We start from the raw sequence: 16979 nt of genomic DNA on the forward strand, positions 1-16979 counted from the left end.
GATTAACCCCAAACATGTTGATAAAGACTGAATTAAAAATTCCAAATAAGTGGTATAAATGTATGATCCTATACAGTTTACCTGAGTGAAAGCATTTGTATTATCATTTGTAACATTTGTATCATATATTTTGAAATCATTTTCTATTTTAATTTCCTTAGGTATTGCAGATAAGACATGGCAGTAATTTATTCTAAAACAAGTCTTTGACAAACCTCATTCTGTACGATATTTATTCTTACAAACATTACTGTATGCCAACACGAGCCAGGCATTGGGAATACACAGTTGGATTAGTTATATCCCTCAAGATCAATTTCTTAGTAGATAGGAAGGGTGATTATGAGTTTTTCAAACTGCAAATTGTGAACATTTGTGAACTGGAAAATAATTTAGTGAGTTAAAATTAACACTGAAAAAAAATAAAACTGTATAGAACAGAAAAGGATAGAAAATACCAGCATGACTTGCATGCTGTAAGCTTAATATGATTTTATAAATCCTTTGTTTTGTGTATGAGCATGCAAATCAGCTCATGATGTAAAATCTGTTTCTTACCGTGGGCTATAGCAAAAAAAGTTAGGAAGCTAGTGCAATGAGTATGTATAAGTAAATCACTCTAGGGGAAAACTGTAGCAGCCTCTACTAGTTCCCCTTAGTGGTTTCTAAATTCAGATCAAAATTGGATTAAAAAAAGTGTATCTGGGATCTACCTATGGCCAACACTATTGATTGTCTACCAAATAGCCTTATCCTCCCCAATTCTCTTATTTCCATATCCCTTTTCTTGCAGAATCTGCTTTTGCTAAAAAAAAAAACAAACAAAATTGAAAATGCCAGTTATTTCCTTTCCCAGCCTCCCTTGCACCTGGGCCTGGGAATCAATTTGGGAATGGGATATAAGAGGAAATCTTAGGAAATCCCTCTTTAATTTGAAGATATGATATGTGGAATGACGGCAGCCATGTAGAACCATGAGGGGCCACACCTATGACTCAAGCCAATACATGGGGGTGTTGGAGAAGAAAGATGGGCAGCTGGGTGCTGTGAAGACATTGAACCAACCCAAACCACCCACCTCCAGAGTTCTTACATACAAGAAATGATACATTCCTTCTCATTGATTAAGCCAATATTAATTGGCTGTTGTTATTTTTCACTTGCAGCCAAAGGCTCCCTAAATGATATACCATGCAAACTCCATCCCTCTGGAAGACCATTTGATCTATTTCATCATTAAAACAGCTGCTTATTTCTAAGTTTCTGACCATTGAGAAAATGTACTCTTTTACTTAACATTACTGCTGCTAATGGCCCCATCACCTTTTGTCCTTATAATAACACCCTGGAACAGGTAGCTTCTTCCTTTCGTGAATGAGACCTAAGGATTTAAAATGACCAAGGCTTTGGAGACAGATGGATCTCCATTCTAGTTTGGATGCTAATGAGCTGTGTGGCCTTGGGAAAATAATTTCCCTGTTTTCTCATCTGTTAAAACGGCAATACGATTATCAACCTAGTTGTGTTCTTCTAAGGATCAAAGCTGATAAAGCAAATAAAATTACTGACTAAGCAGCCTGGACTGAATTTTTGTATGTGGGGCAGTTGTTGTGAATCAGTTCTCCCCAAAGGTTGTAGAATCTGACCCCCACTCAGGACCCTCAGGCTCCTAACACTCCTCATCACCTCTCCTGCTCCAAACCTCTTGTTTCAAAGGTTTCTTGGTGTTAAATTCATTAAAACTTTGATGGTATAGCTGGGGACCTGGTTGCCTGAATCACTCTGAATTTTTATTGGGATGAACAGCATCGAGGTGAAGAATGTAAACTCAAGTGTTAGAGTGCCAGGACATGAATCCTAGCCAGGCCATTCATTAGGGATGTGGTCTTGAGCAAGTCAACTTCTTTGAGCCTCATTCTGCCCATCTATAAAACGGGTATAATGATAGTGACTATCTCCAAATGTTGTTGTGATGGTTCAATAAGACAACGCAGGGAACATGCTTAGCAAAGTGCAAAGGCTTCCTATGAGTTGCTCTTTCCTGCTGTTCCTACCATCATCACCACCACAGCCATCACCACCACAGCCACCCCACCACCCCCACCACTACAAATGTCAGGCACCACGTGTAGAACTTGAAGTTGATTTCTGGGAATAAAAAGAGGATACTCACTGACTGTCACCTCTCTTCAGTTCTAGCAGTGGAGAGAGGACAGGTACTCAGAAGCTAATGAACATCATTTCCAAGGAAGTGCACATAAGGCATTGCCTTTCCTGAGAGGGCGCCTTCCTGAAGCCCTGGCTTAATCCAAAACTTGCATAATTCCAGATGGGTTTTCCCTCCACACTGACAAAGTCTTTTGGGTGTCTAGTTCTCTTTGCCAGGTGAAATGGCACTGCATTGTGGCCAGAGAGCAAAAACAAAAAGGAAAAAAGCAAACAAAAAAACACACGGAAAACACCACAGTTTATAATTAACTGGACTTCTAATATCAGAATTAAGCAATTCTTTTTATTTTTAATTTGGGATTAACTTAATGCTTCCAATTTTGCAAGTGATAATATTTTTGAATCACAGTTCCTTAAATTAACCTTCTTCAAATTTACGTAATTGTGACCGCATTGGACCAAGTGTTCAATAATTGATAAAAACAGCACTGTTAAGCATTTAAGAGTCTGGGCTTTGGAGACAGGCAATTTGGCTTTGTCCCTTTTTAGCTGTGTGAGTTGGAGTAACTGACTGGTTTCTCTGAACCTCTGATTTCCTCATATGCAAAATGATGAAATTATAGGAATCCCTTAATATTTTGATGTTTCAGTGAGATGATTCCTTCAAACTGATTTTATCATAGACTTTAACTTAACAAATCATGTACAAAAATTACTAGAGGGATTCATGTTGTCAGAAACCACCAGATGTGGGGATATCAGGTCTCTTTATGGAGGAAGTAGGACTTGAAGGTGAAGCAAATTTTTGGTAAATAGAGGGGGAAGGACAAAGATAGAAACTATCTTTTCTTTTTTTTAAAAGCAAAATTTCTGTGTTGAGCACTTTAGATGGCTTATCTCACGTGATTTTCATTAGGGTGAATAATATGCTCATTATCATTATTACCTCCATTTTACAGATGAGGAAATGGGGCCAGAGGGGTTACTTAACGTGCCCAAGGTCACAAGTCAGTAGGTGGCCGAGCCAGAATTGAACCCTAAGCTATGTGACAGCGGCACCTATGCCTTTTAATCCCTGCGTCTATACCATGGAGAACAGGACTCCGGGGATCTTGGTTCTTTAAGTCCAATTCTACCATAAAATAGCGGCAGGATGGCCCTTAACTCAGACGAGTGAGCCTGTGGGTTGAACAGGTGGTTGTTTCGTGGTTATTGTTCGGTGGTAAAAGAAGCGTTCAGATTTGGACGTGTTGAAGCAGAGATGTTCATTGAACATTCAAGTGGAAATGTGGAAATTGTAGAAGAGGCAGCTGGCTTCTTAAATCAGGAGTTTGGAGGGTAGGTCTAGTCTAGAGATAAGATTTGGGAATTGTCAGCAGAGAGAGACAATGAAACCCTTGAGACTGTAAGAGAACAGAAAGGAAGTAAATGTAGTTCAAAAAGAGGTCCAAGGACGGGGCCTTCGGGAACTACAAATTTGGGCCCCAGCAGTGGAGATGAGGGAGGAATAGCCAGGAGTGGGGGCCAAAAGGACCTAGAAACCAAGGGAAGGGGTGACCTGCTGTGCCAGAGGTTGCGGGAAGGTCAAGGAGGATAAGGACTGAAGGACTGAGACTTAGTAGATTTGGCAGCTGGGTGGGGCGGGGGAAGGTGCAACATCATGGCAACTTTGACAAGGTCAGTTCTTGCGTGTGTTCAGAAAGCAAAGGAGAGGAGGAAGCCAAGACACTAGTATCGATCGTAATATTTATAGCCCAAGTGAATTTGAGGGCCAATTCACACATCGCAATCTCCCTTAAAGAAGCATTGTCTCCCACTAGATGCTATGCCCTTAGAAGGACAAGGACCATGATTTACCTTTTAAATGTTTACACAACCATTGTAGAATTTAGGTATATTTTTAAAAGAAAAGGAATATTCTCGTTAAATCTCACAAAACTATGTTTGGCAAAACTGTATGCATCCTCCCCATAGCACAAAGATTTCCTTGAAAGTACCCTGTTGAGAATAGTAATTTCTATTAATTAATTTAGTATTTTGTGTTTTTTTTAAATGATAAAGGTCAAATTTCCATGATTCACTATTTTTCTTGTAATGAATCTTTTAAATGCATATTTTATAGCTCTGGTTCAGTTATTGGAGGGGGGGAGAGTTAAAGAAAAAGGACTACATTCCTGCCAGCACGTTGGTTTGTGTGAATCACAGCTCAGTGAAATCTTTCAGGCATATAATTTATCTTTTCTTTGGACTATGTACTAAATGCTTCATTTGTTCATGAATTCTTGCCTTGTTTTAATTATGCTATGCTCTGAATGTAGTTTTATAGGACACAAAAATAAGATTGTCGTTCTGAAAACACAGAAGATTTGTGTGTTTCCCACAGAATGAAATGGTGGCATCTCTCTCCCAATTCACAGCTCTGTCAGTTTGTGGTTGGAATTCCAATCCAGCAAGGGGCATGCAGGAAAACTGGGGGAAAGAGCTGTGTGGTGGGAGCAGAGGGACAGCTGACAGGCAGAGCCCAAGGCATAATCTACCCCAAGAATTCTGAATCAATACATTGACGTTGGTCTGGGCATAATGTGGTACTCCCGCCCAGAAAGCCATTGATTGCGAAATTTTATTCTTGTTACATTCTGTGGGCTGGCTTCTTTCATTACACTTATAGAACAATCGATTTTCTTCTCCAAATACAGAACTGTGCAGCCAGGCATCAGATGAGATACCTTAACAACTAGAAGGTTGTTTTTCTATGTATTTAAATAGCTGCAAGTACACAGACTGAGGAGAAATGGCCATTTTATAACTTTTCTGGGTTTTATATGCATGTAGGACAGAGGGGGGCTTTCAGTATTTCAAATTCCAATGATACTACCAACAGAAAATGGAAATTCGTAGTATAACAGAAAGAGATGCAGATTTCATTGGTGAGGAGCTAACTCATCTATTTGGAAAGGAAGACAAGTTACAATTCTTTGGTCTTCTGAGAGATGACTATAATTTCAAAAGACCATCCACGAGCATGGCATATATTGGTTATGTGCCACATTCCCAACACAAGTCCCCATCTTCTGCCTCGAATCTCATTTTGGAGCTCATTCCACTCAAATTGAGATGCTGTCCCTCAGAGTCTTCAATAAAGGAAGTTGAGTTGCTAAAGCACAACTCAAAAACTTGTCCTCACTTTTCTGAGACCAGGAGTGGATCGAGCGCCTCAGGGTTTATAGTTAGACATGATTGAAGGTCAGTTCTCTGATGCTGAGTTCGTTTACTTAATTAAGATGGGGGTTTGGATGAGTCATTAGAGACCTGTTCAAAGACAAGTAAAGCACAGAGGCGCTTTCTTGTCCTTCATTCTCTTCCCATAAATAATTCAGTCTTTTACCAACTTAGGCAATGGATTGGTTTTGAATGCCCAAGAGAAAGAAACATATGACTATCAAGAAAAGAATCACAACCTCAGCATGGCCTTTGGAGCCCATGGCCAATAACGAGAACTCAATAAGAGATTCCTCAAGCAGGGCGAAGTAGTAAACAGTTTCTCAGATATTTGTGAATATTGATGACCAGTCTACAGCCCTAAGACATGTACCATTCAGGCCCTCAGTTTATACAGTTGAAAGAGTTTCTCTGGGTCACCTTGCGTCTGGGCATGCTTTCCAATACTCTCTGTTGCCCGACAGGAGCACTTGGCGTCCATTTTTTCTCATTCAAGTGCACACTCCACGTGGACGGGGCCTCTGTCCTGTTTACAGATGAAGCCCCCGTGCCTCACCTGTGCCTGGCACAGTGCCCCACTCAGAAATCATTGGAAGCCTTGGAAGACATAAATTTTGAACTACGCAGAACACCATTCAAGCAGCTCACTGAACTGGTTCGTCCTGGGGAGTGGGCATTTGTGGGGACATTTTCAAGCATTGGAAGGACATTTTGAAAACAAGCGGTTTGAATCAAAATTTGTCAAAACAACAAGAATGCTAGTGGTAAGAGGCTAGGCCATGACCCCTGGTGCCTTTTCCTAATTTTCACTGCCCAGCGTTTTCAGCTGGCATCCAATGTTCACAACGTAATTCCTGAGACCATCTTGGATGCATTAAAACCACAGATGAACGTGGTTCTCATTTTCATTAAAGGTGAGAATACATATGTGGTGCTTAGAACAGACCCTGGCAGATTATAAGCGCTCAATTAATGAGAACCAGTGTTATCACTACCATCCCAGCAGGGCACAGTTACCTTGTTATGAAGGAAGAGTCAATCATGAAATAAAAAACAGCCCATCTGTTTTCTCCTGGCCCAACTAGAGGCACCTAAATTTACTCCCAATTTTTGAAAAATATTGTTATTTAAAAGTCTATTAACCAAGGAAACGGTGCCTTAAAAAACAGAATGTATTAGCTTTTATTTCCTTCTCCACTGAAGGAGTTCTTGCCCTGAATACAAACAAGCTCTCAAGGTTAAAATCAAATGCTCTTTTTACCACAAAGAAGAACTTGCCTTTCTTTGCTGAAGAAAGATAGCAATTGATTTGAGGTGCCTTCTTAAAAAAAAAATCTCATTTTTACAAAGGTATTATTCCGACTTGGTGGGAAATAAATTAATACATAAAAGAGCCTGCACAAGGCTGGAAGGTCTTTACTCAAACCTGCCCCTTAACGCAAAAGATAGCTAAAGATCAATCCAGGCTATTAAAAGTAAGGAATGAAATATGTTCCGACTACACCCAATAAACCATACTGTAAGAAAGCTACCGAGAGCAAGCAAGGGGCTGGAGTCTTTTAGGGACCATTTTTATTCTGCTAACGCCTTTCCCTCCAGACTTCATTGATCATAAATGCAATCTGTCTACCTCCACCTTTGATAAATGGAAGCACAAATTCATCTGCATGTAACTCATCTCCTCCTTCCTTTGTACGTGAAACAGATGCCACAGCTGCTATTGTTCCTCAAACAGATGTTCTACCCACAGAAACATCAGGGAGACACTGTGCTACAATGCGCTGTTTGTTCTAGAGGGGTCAACGGCTTGACACCTTGTCAAACGCTCCTCGTGACTTGTAGCCCAACATATGTGTAGTTGTTTTGCCCCATTAGTCTCCCTCCCCTGGGCTTTCATTAAGACAAAATGGATAGTCCTGGCTAAGCACTTGCCTGCTCTGCTGGAACGTCAGCGGGTTGCTTCGATAATCCAGGGATTGTGTCGGCCTCGTCCCCGTGCTCTGCGCTCTTGGTTTCCTGATGGCTGTCAACTGGTGCCTTCTCCAGTTTGAAGAGTTTGTTAAAAAAGCTGGGTTCCTTGGGCTTGGCAGGGGCCAGCTCCCCTGACTCAGGTGGGAGAGGTGCAGGTCCCCCAGTGGCAGAGAGGGCTCCGTCTTCAGCCGGGGTCTGCCTGGGGGTTTTATCTGGGTCGTGGCCTGGTGCAGCTGCTCCCGGAAGTGCCATGCTCTCACTCGGGGCTTTGTTCCCTGGAGCTTTACTGGAGCTGACATCAAGCTTCACTGATCCAAGGGATGAATCCGTGGCTTGGTCTCTGGTACGTCCTGGTACAGGCCCAGAGCGTGTCAAGAAAAAACGAGATTTAGCAGCTGCTGCCTCGGGTTTGGCCTCTTTCCCAAGATTCTTTCCGTTGGCATCCTCGACAGCGCTTATCTCCATTGTCTTGGGGGAAGAAGTGGTCACATTATCCTGCTTGACACTTATTCCCAAATCAACTGTAAACACAAACATAAACAGCAGTTATTCAGCCGAGCGAGGAAATTCAAGGATTAATAATGGACTCCAAATGTTTTATATACAAAGGCTGTAATGCAGACTGGGACTGTGTTGTTCTCCGGTCACTCGGCACAGCAGTGGTTAGCTATCTATCTAGACATATTCTGACCCCCCTGGTCTTCTTGGAAGAGGGAAACAGAAGATTGGCGAGGACAAGCCAATTATCGGAAACCCACTAGCTGCCAGGTGCTGTGCTAGTTCCACTCGTGTCAACTAGAAAATACTCTTGTATCTTCAAGGAAACCTTATGAGAAACATATTGTCACCGTATCAATTGGGAGGTAGTTCAATGGGTAAGCATTTGGCCTCTGGAGCTTAGCTAAGATTGTTTCTCAATCTTAGCAGTACTGACATTTGGGGCTGGATCACTCTTTGTTTGGGATGGGGCGCTGTCCTGTGCTTGTAGGATGTTTAGCAGCACCCCTGGCCTCTACTGCTAGATACTGGTAGGATCCCCCCTGTTGTTACTATCCAAAATGTCTCCATCATTGGAAAAACCCCTTAGGAGGCAAAATCACCCCCAGCTGAGAATCCCCGAGGTTTTCTGTGGTCAATTTTCTGGTAAAATGAGGCAAACACTAGAACCTACCTTATAATTTTAGTATGAGGATTGCAGGAGTTAATACCTGTAATGCACATAGAACCATGCCTGGAATATAGTAAGTGCTCGATAGATGCCATGAACGTTAGGAATTATCGTTATTCATGAGTGTGAAACAGAGATCCAAGGAGGTTCATCCAACTTCCCAGGGCTGCGGTGACAGCAGGTAAGTAGCAGAGACTGGTCATGGGCAGAAATCTGACTTCCAGGTTGATGCCATCTCTATCTTACCATAGACCTCTTTTAGCCCAGGCTGTTGCTAATACAGGGTGATTTTTAAAAAACTAATACTCTGAAAGTTTCCATTTTCATGGCTGGAAGAGCAGGTGCCTACCCAAGAAGGCAAACAAGACCTCAGGTCCCCGGGGACTGAAAGGCAGAGAGTCAGCTCTCCAAGAAGTTGCATGAGGACACAGGCTCCGCTTTCTCCAGGGAAGGGCGCTCTTTCCAATACCCACCTGCTCCTGTTTTGACCTCTGCTTGGGCCACAATGAATGGCTTTCTTTGCTAAGCTCTCTTCTATAAGGCAGTGCAACGACGAGGAATAAAATATACCAGGAATTTTGGAATTACAGTTAAAGATTAAGACCAATAAGCCATTTGATCTTGGGCAAATCACTAAAGCCTCTGAATTTTCTCATTTAAAAGTGGCAATAATAGTAGCTTCCCTGTGGGGCTGTTGTGATGCTTTATGGAGAAAACTCATGCAAAGGATCTGGCTCAACGATGGACAGACTGTGATTATTTAAAAAAATTTCTCTGTGTCTTTGACGGCATTGCATTTGGTTTTATACATTTGTAACCAGACACTTCTTAATATCTGATTGTAGGAAGACAAGACAGAGAGAAAGAGAAGGGGGAGAATTGAGATCTCATTGGTCTGCTCACAGAGCTCATTAACATGTAGTGGGAAATACACACACATACGTACACATATCCATCAGCACTTATTTTCCCACACTCTTGGTATCATAATATTGGTATCAGATTCTTGCACAGATTGCAATTTCCTCCTTAAGCCTTGAGGCGCAGGGAAGAAACTGCACAGGAGAAGCCCAGAGGCTGGCATTGGGGATGCTCACAAACCCCAGCCTCAAAGAAATCACCCCGCCGCACAGTAGCTATATCTTCTAGGTCTTTTTAACCTTTTTTCTTGGCTTAGGAACTTATAATAGCAATAAATATTGTACCCTGGGAGGGAGGGAATGGGAGGGGAAAGGAAGAAAGGTAGGAATGGGAGAGAGAGGGAAAGAGAGAGGAGAGTAAGGAAGTGATTGATGGATGTGTCAGGACACCGAGTAAGCAAGTGAGCCAGGGGAAGTGCCAGGGTGCATATAAATGAATGTGAGGATGGCCCATGCCAGGAGAGGAGGAAACGGTTGACAAAAAAGGAGAGGCTAAGATTCCACACAAGGAAGAGCTTTTTAAAATGCCAAGAGCATCAGCTAATTTCTTTCAGTCTTTTTCCTCTCTTCCTTACCCTCTGGCTGGGAACCAAAGGAGCTAATGGTAAGTAAGAGTGTTAAAGAGCATATCTTTGAAAAAAAATCTTCCCATGGATGGACTTTTAAAAAGATCTTTTACCAACAGATTGCTTTGATAAAGAATAAAGTCCTTACACTCAGGTGTTTGAACTAGACTTCAATGCACACAGAGATCTCAGCAGATGCAAAACAATAGCTCTTGATATCAGAGAACCAGTTAAAGTGCTTGTGATAATGTGTTAGAACTAGGACTTCTTAGATGGCAAATTCCGTGATGACTAAAATTCTTTTCCCCAAACTTGGGTGGGTGCAAGTGTCTATTTCCCTGGCTAAAATGCTCACTTCCCAGGTGGGTATATGACTAAGCTAGACTAATAAAAATAAGCCCTGTGGTTCTTGGTGTACCTATTGGAAAAGAGTTATGCTCTGTGTGTGTGTGTTGCCAAGCCAGGAAGGAGTACATCTGAAGTCAGCGGTGACTTTGGCCATGACACTGGAGAGTGCTTGCCAGAGAATGAAACCAGCCTGGAGGAAAGTAGAACCAGGCAATCCTGGAACTGATGTCTGATGAGATAATTTGGACCCTTGCATCCATCTGTACCTGGGGCCATTTTTGTTCCTAGACTTGACAGTTCCACAAGCCAATAAACCTTCCTTTCCACTTATGCCAGTGCAAATTAAGTATACAATCAGAGAACTGGAGAGAATTTGAGGGAACTGGTCAGTACCTGCCTCATTTGTCAATTAGGAACAATCAGTCTTGTAGGGGAGCTATCTCATGACTCTTCAGTCTGCTTAGTGGGCAGTTAGGAGGAAAAGAAAACAGTAAAGAGAACGAAATGGGAGGAAGTGAGTTCTGGGGCACTGGATAGACATGAAAAACCCTCACTAACACTTTGTCTTCTCAGTAAAAGTAAAGGAAAAATATCCACTGGGGGAAAAGATATAACAGTCATCTGAGACTAGGATAAGCATTAAAACAGATAAAATGTTCTAGAACATTAACTTAAATACATACAAAGCTAATCTAATCTTTGTGACTAAGAAGAAAACCCATTGGAGTTACAGGTTTTATACTCTTGCAAAGATGGAAACTGCTTTATGCCTGCACTTAAGATGGTTTTCTGAATGAATAGAAATGGTGAAAGCAAATCATAATGTTTGTAACTAGCAAAGCTATTATATGGCTATGACAGTGGTTGAAAGGCAAACTCTAAGGTCATGCATATTACTAGATGGAAAGCTAAAAAATCTAACTTGGGACTGTGTAACACAGTGCAAGCTCATATGAAACACAAATATGGGTAATATTGCATATATAAGACTGTTTTCTAACAAAATATAAATACAAATAAACTAGAGAGATGGGAACAAAATAGTAGCTATGCCAGCAGGGGAAGCATAGAGCGATTAGGAGGTGATGAGTTTTTTTTGTTGTCTGCTTACTATTGATTACTGGAATAAAGAAAATGGTCTAGTAATGGTTGGAGTGATGAATGCACAACTAAGCGATTATACCAAATCCCACTGATTATACACTTTGGATGGACTTATGCTTTTTTAGTTTGTATCAATAGAATTGATATGTTAAAAAAAAAAGAAAAGAAAGATGGCTTCCTGGCTGCTAAAACAAATACCATACAGTGGGATAGTTTAAACACTGGGAATGTATTGGTTCAGGGTAGTTTCGAGGGTTGGCGAAGTCCAGAATGATTGAGGCATCAGCAAGGCGATGCTTTCTTCCGGAAGACAGCGGCACTCTGGGGCTGGCTCCTGGTGATTCTTGGTTCGTGGCTTTTCCGTCGCCTGGTAAAGCACGTGGCAGCATATTCTCCTTTCCCCTCTGGGTGTCGTTGGCTTCCAGCTTCTGACACTCCCCATGGCTTCTCTCTCTCTGGCTTTCTCTAGAAGTCCTCCAGGAATAGGATTTAGACCCATCCTAATGCAGTTGGCTGCAGCTTAACTAAAAATAACATCTTCAAAAGGTCCTATTTACCATGGTTTCACACCCAAGGACTGGGATTAAGATTAAGAATGTGGGAAGTGGACTTGGCCCAGTGGTTAGGGCGTCCGTCTACCACATGGGAGGTCCCGGTTCAAACCCCGGGCCTCCCTGACCCGTGTGGAGCTGGCCCATGCGCAGTGCTGATGCGCGCAAGGAGTGCCCTGCCACGCAGGGGTGTCCCCCGCGTAGGGGAGCCCCACGCGCAAGGAGTGCACCCGTAAGGAGAGCCGCCCAGCGCGAAAGAAAGTGCAGCCTGCCCAGGAATGGTGCCGCCCACACTTCCCGTGCCACTGACAACAATAGAAGTGGACAAAGAAACAAGATGCAGCAAATAGACACAGAGAACAGACAACCGGGGCGGGGGGGGGGGGGGGAATTAAATAAATAAATAAAAATCTTAAAAAAAAAAAGATTAAGAATCTTTTTTTTCTGGGGTACATAAACCTCCCACATACACCTTCCCCATAGAAGGGATAAAAATTTCCTTCTAAAAGCTTGGGACTAAGCTTTCAGTTCATATGAAAAATCTTGGGAGAGGCCCATTCTGAATCTGGTTTCAATAAAAACTTTCTCATAAAGCAGATGAAACATTGAGGAGATTCTACTTTTCATGAAAAAAAATGTGCAAGAGTTTAAGACTAAGGGAGATAGAAAGGAATCAAGTGAAAGTGTAAATGGCAGCTCTCAAATATTTAGGAAATACGTTGAAAAACGTGACCTCCTTAGGGCAGAAAAGTTATTTTGCATTGTGTGTGTGTTAGGCATGAGGATTTATTTCCAGTAGCAATTGAGAATAATTGATAGGAACTTAGATTGTGGATTATAGGAGCCTGAGTTTGACTCTTAGCTCCTCCCTTATTAAATATATTACTTCCTACATCTCTGCCTCTGTTTTCTAATAAAATGGATATTAAACAGTAGTAATGTTATTTTTATTTTATTTTAAATAATAATCCCTTCAAAGGGTAATTGTGAGAAATTACATGAAATATTTTCTATAAAGTACTTAACGCAGGCTGGTATACGGTGGGTGTTCAGTAAGCATTAATCACCTTTGTTATATCTATGTATTATTACTATGATTACTATTTTATATTCCTAAATATAAGCAAATAAATTGTTTCAAGGGTTTAACCTACCAACTTGAGTGCTGTGGAAATATTTTTTAAAATAGGAAACTTAGAAATTAATTTATCCTCAGAAATCCAAGAATCTAGCTAGAGAAGATTCAGGAATAGTTATCACTCTCCAAACACTGAGTACTCTTAGTCAAAACAATGCTACTTCATCAGATTTCAATTATATATTAGAAAACAAAGACACAAACGTTTGTATTTCAATACACAGAACTCTTGGGGAAATTGGTAGTTGCCGTGTCTTTCATGTGCTAATGCTAAGATTTTCCCTTGGTAGAATGGTAAAAACAATAGTTAACATTCACTGAATGTTCCCATATGCTAGCCATCATGGTAAATGCTGCAACATGAGGTGGTTTGTTCAGATATTACAACCAATCTACAAGTTTGTTGTGGTCATCACACCCATTTTCCAGATAGGAAACTGAGGCTCTGATGGGGAAAGTTGCTTTTCTAATGTTATCCAGCTTAAGTGGTGGAATAGCATTCGAACCCATTTATGCCTGATTCCAAAGTGCAAACTCTTACCAGCCACATTGCTGCAGAAGGAAGAACAGAAGAGAGGGAAGGAGGACAAGAAGGAAGGAAGGATGAAGGAAGCTGACAAAGTCTGGTTAATAGAATTAGTGGCTTTTCAAGAAAAATGATGCCCAAGAATTTTTTAAAAACCCACAAAATTAAGGTCTTCTCACATCTAGGTAACATTGGCACATGATTTTTCATTGTTGTTTTTAAACAGAACTTAGATCATGCCGTTCATCTGCATAAAACTGTCCTGTGACAGCTCCACCACAATTAAAATCAAGTACAAAGTCCACCTTGGACCACACTCCCACAACTTCAGCTCACGCCTTGTTCCTCCTCCCCCTGCCTCTCAACCCACCACTTTGCATTGGCTGTTCTTTCTGGGAATGCTTTTCCCCCAAGGTTCTCCCAAAGCTGCCTCCTCCTCATTCAGGTCTCAGGCCAGTCCAGGCCTTCCCTGACCACTTCATCTGAAGCAACCCCTCCCAATTACCCGCTTCACGCGCAAATCCTCAATCCCAGGGCATTTGTCAATCTCTGCAATTATCTCACTCATTTTTCGCTTACTATTTTCTTATCCGGTCCCCTCTAGAGTGTCAGCTCCATGTGACAGAGACTTGGTCTCTTTTGATTCCAGTGCCTAGGGCAGTGCTTGGCATTTAGCAGAACTAAATCGTGGGATACAGGTAGGCAGGGGGCCAAGAGAGCAATCAGCACATCGGCATGATTGTCAGCCGTGCTGGGTTGCAGCAGGCCATGGTGCTGTTTTTTTTCCTGAGAAGTTATTATCCAAGTCCTCCTAATTAAGAGGTAAATGAGGGAAGCAGAAAGTGTCCTAATGATTTCATTCACAAAGTGACTACTTAAGAAAACGATTCCCCACTCAAACATCTCTTACTATGAAACACTGTCCTATGTATCAATATCCTTATCCATCAAGTTAAAGGAAAAATAAAGTGGAAATACAGTGCGAACTAATTGCAAAGGGGAATTGCAAATTTTGTAAAAGATGTAGGATTTTGTAGAACCACATAAAATAAAGTCATGTAGGTGGGCTGCTGGGATCTATGGGCATCGTTGGGGAAGGATGGGGCAGAGTTAAAACGGTTCACTGAAGACGAAGGGTAAGTAGACGAGGACGATGACATAGTAAGTTCTTCAAAAGGGAATCATATTTGAACATCAAAGGATTACGAAAGGCCCTTGGGAGAACTAACGGAGCCCTCCACAAGTTCTGCAAAAGTGACTCTTAATGCTCATGGGGTAGGAGTCAAACGACACTTCAAACAACTGTGGCTTTCTGTGGTGTGCAAATGCTTTAGTTGTTTTAAAGGTCTTGCAGTAAGGATTCATGTGGCAGATACTTAAGGCTTGGAGGAAGAGGCTGGATTTGAAAATTTCACTGAATGATTAGATTTCACGCTTTTCACCCTGATATTAAAAAGCCAGGATGTCCTCGCCAAGAAATTCTCACATACATAAAGAGAAGGAATAGGTTTTCGCGGTATGGGGCTAGATTTCTCAACTGTCAGCTTGATCCAACATGTCTGCGCATTTAGTGATGAAATGCTGGGTTTAAATGGAATGTGGGCAAAAGTAGCTGCTGAGCCCATGGTCTTGCTAAAGCATCCTCTACTGTCAGAAGTGATTAGCAGTCACTGGGGGCAAGATTGTGGGACTGACACTCATCATGATTTCCACTCTCCTCTTTACTCACATATTTCCTATCATTCACGTGCCCACATTTTTGTATGTCTGGAACATACAAAATTAATTTAAATGCACTTTTTTTAATTATAATTTTTTTTACTAAATTTGATAATTCAATTGCTTAAAAATGACTAATCTCTCTTAATTCTTCCTTCCCTGTCTCCACCCTCTACCCTCATTCCAAGGTAATGTAACATCTGCAACCTTATATGACATCATATTTTGCTAATGCTCAAACCATATAAGCATTCCAGACAAACATATCCAGTGATCATATTTGTCACTGTTGGTCTTTATAAAATTGAGTCACATTAGATAAATATTTTTTGTTGCTTTTATACATCACAGTTATCCCTCCTGGCCAATATATCCAAATCTATTATAGCTTTAAAAATACTTGCATAAAATTCCTTAGTATAGATATACTAAAAGATATTTAAATCACTGCCTAGATACATATTCTGGTAGTTTCTCTCCCTCCCCCTCCATTTCCATTAAATAATGATGGAATAAACTTCCATGTTCCAAAATTCTAAACTTGTGCTTTATTTCTATAAAATAGAAGCACAGCCATAAAATTGCTGTACCCAAGTCAATGTGTATTTTATTTTTTAAAAATAAATGCTGCTACATTACTTCCCAGAAAAGGCTTTAGTGATTCACATTTCCAATCGCAATGCATTCCCTTCACTCCCATCCTTACTAGCTTTAGACGCTAATTTGAAAGATGAAAAATATATTGTAATTCACATTCCTTAACTACAAAGGGGTTAAACATTCTTCAGGGTGTTTCTTGGTCACCTAAATTGCTTCTTCTATAAATCGTTCATATCCTTTACTCATTATTCTATAGCTTGTTTGGATTTTCTTCTTTTAAAAATCAGCTTGTGGTTTCTTTTATTGTAGGTATACTAATATTTTATTAGTCTTAGGTGTTACAAATATTTTCCCTTATCTAGCATTTGTCTTTTTAATTTTTCTACATTTTGCTTCTAGGCCTGAGTTAACATATCAGACAGTTCTTTCCAGGGCCTCCCTTTTGAGAGGCCAAGCATCCCTCTTGTAGCCTCAATTCTCTCCCCTCTGGTTCTACTACCAGGCTAGGGTTGAGTTCCTTCATTTAACCTTCTGATGATCAAGTAATGACATTCTGGAGTCACAGAGACCTGCACCGGTTCCTGGTGCTCTCACTCTTTAACTAGCTGTGCCCTTGGGCAACTCTCTTACATTTATAAAATGTCAGAAATAAGAACACATCTTTCAAACATTCATTGTGAACACTAAATGTGCTCACAATGTGAGTAAAGTAATTAACTCACTGAGGGGGAGACAGAACATGATTTAACAAAATGACTCTTAGTTCTTCACCTGGCCCACAGGTCCCTTTTGTCTGGTTCTGTACTGGAAGAGCGCCCTACCAGCAATCCATCCCCATGCTTGGAAATCTTAGCCTAGCTTTTATTCATCTCCCAGCCTTTCTCCTTCTTGCTCTTTCCTTGCCCTGAAGATTTTCTAGCAGAAAGTTTACTCCAGATCATTCTCTGTGCCAATCCATTTTGGAAATTCCCCTCCTTTCT

At 41.1% G+C, this 16979-nt stretch overlaps 1 protein-coding gene across 8 annotated transcripts in view; it reads right to left on the reverse strand.

The window, feature by feature from the left end:
• The window catches only part of BCAS1 (brain enriched myelin associated protein 1), a 111419-nt gene that overhangs the window by 66033 nt on the left and 28407 nt on the right, over positions 1-16979 (reverse strand). For all 8 annotated transcript variants that reach the window (XM_071211796.1, XM_023590028.3, XM_058287249.2 and 5 more), the window contains exon 4: positions 7321-7880. In XM_071211796.1, the coding sequence (XP_071067897.1) occupies positions 7321-7880 (560 nt within the window). The remainder of the gene's footprint in view (positions 1-7320; positions 7881-16979) is intronic.

This window comes from Dasypus novemcinctus, chromosome 24 (assembly GCF_030445035.2).
Source record: "Dasypus novemcinctus isolate mDasNov1 chromosome 24, mDasNov1.1.hap2, whole genome shotgun sequence".
NCBI lineage: Eukaryota > Metazoa > Chordata > Mammalia > Cingulata > Dasypodidae > Dasypus > Dasypus novemcinctus.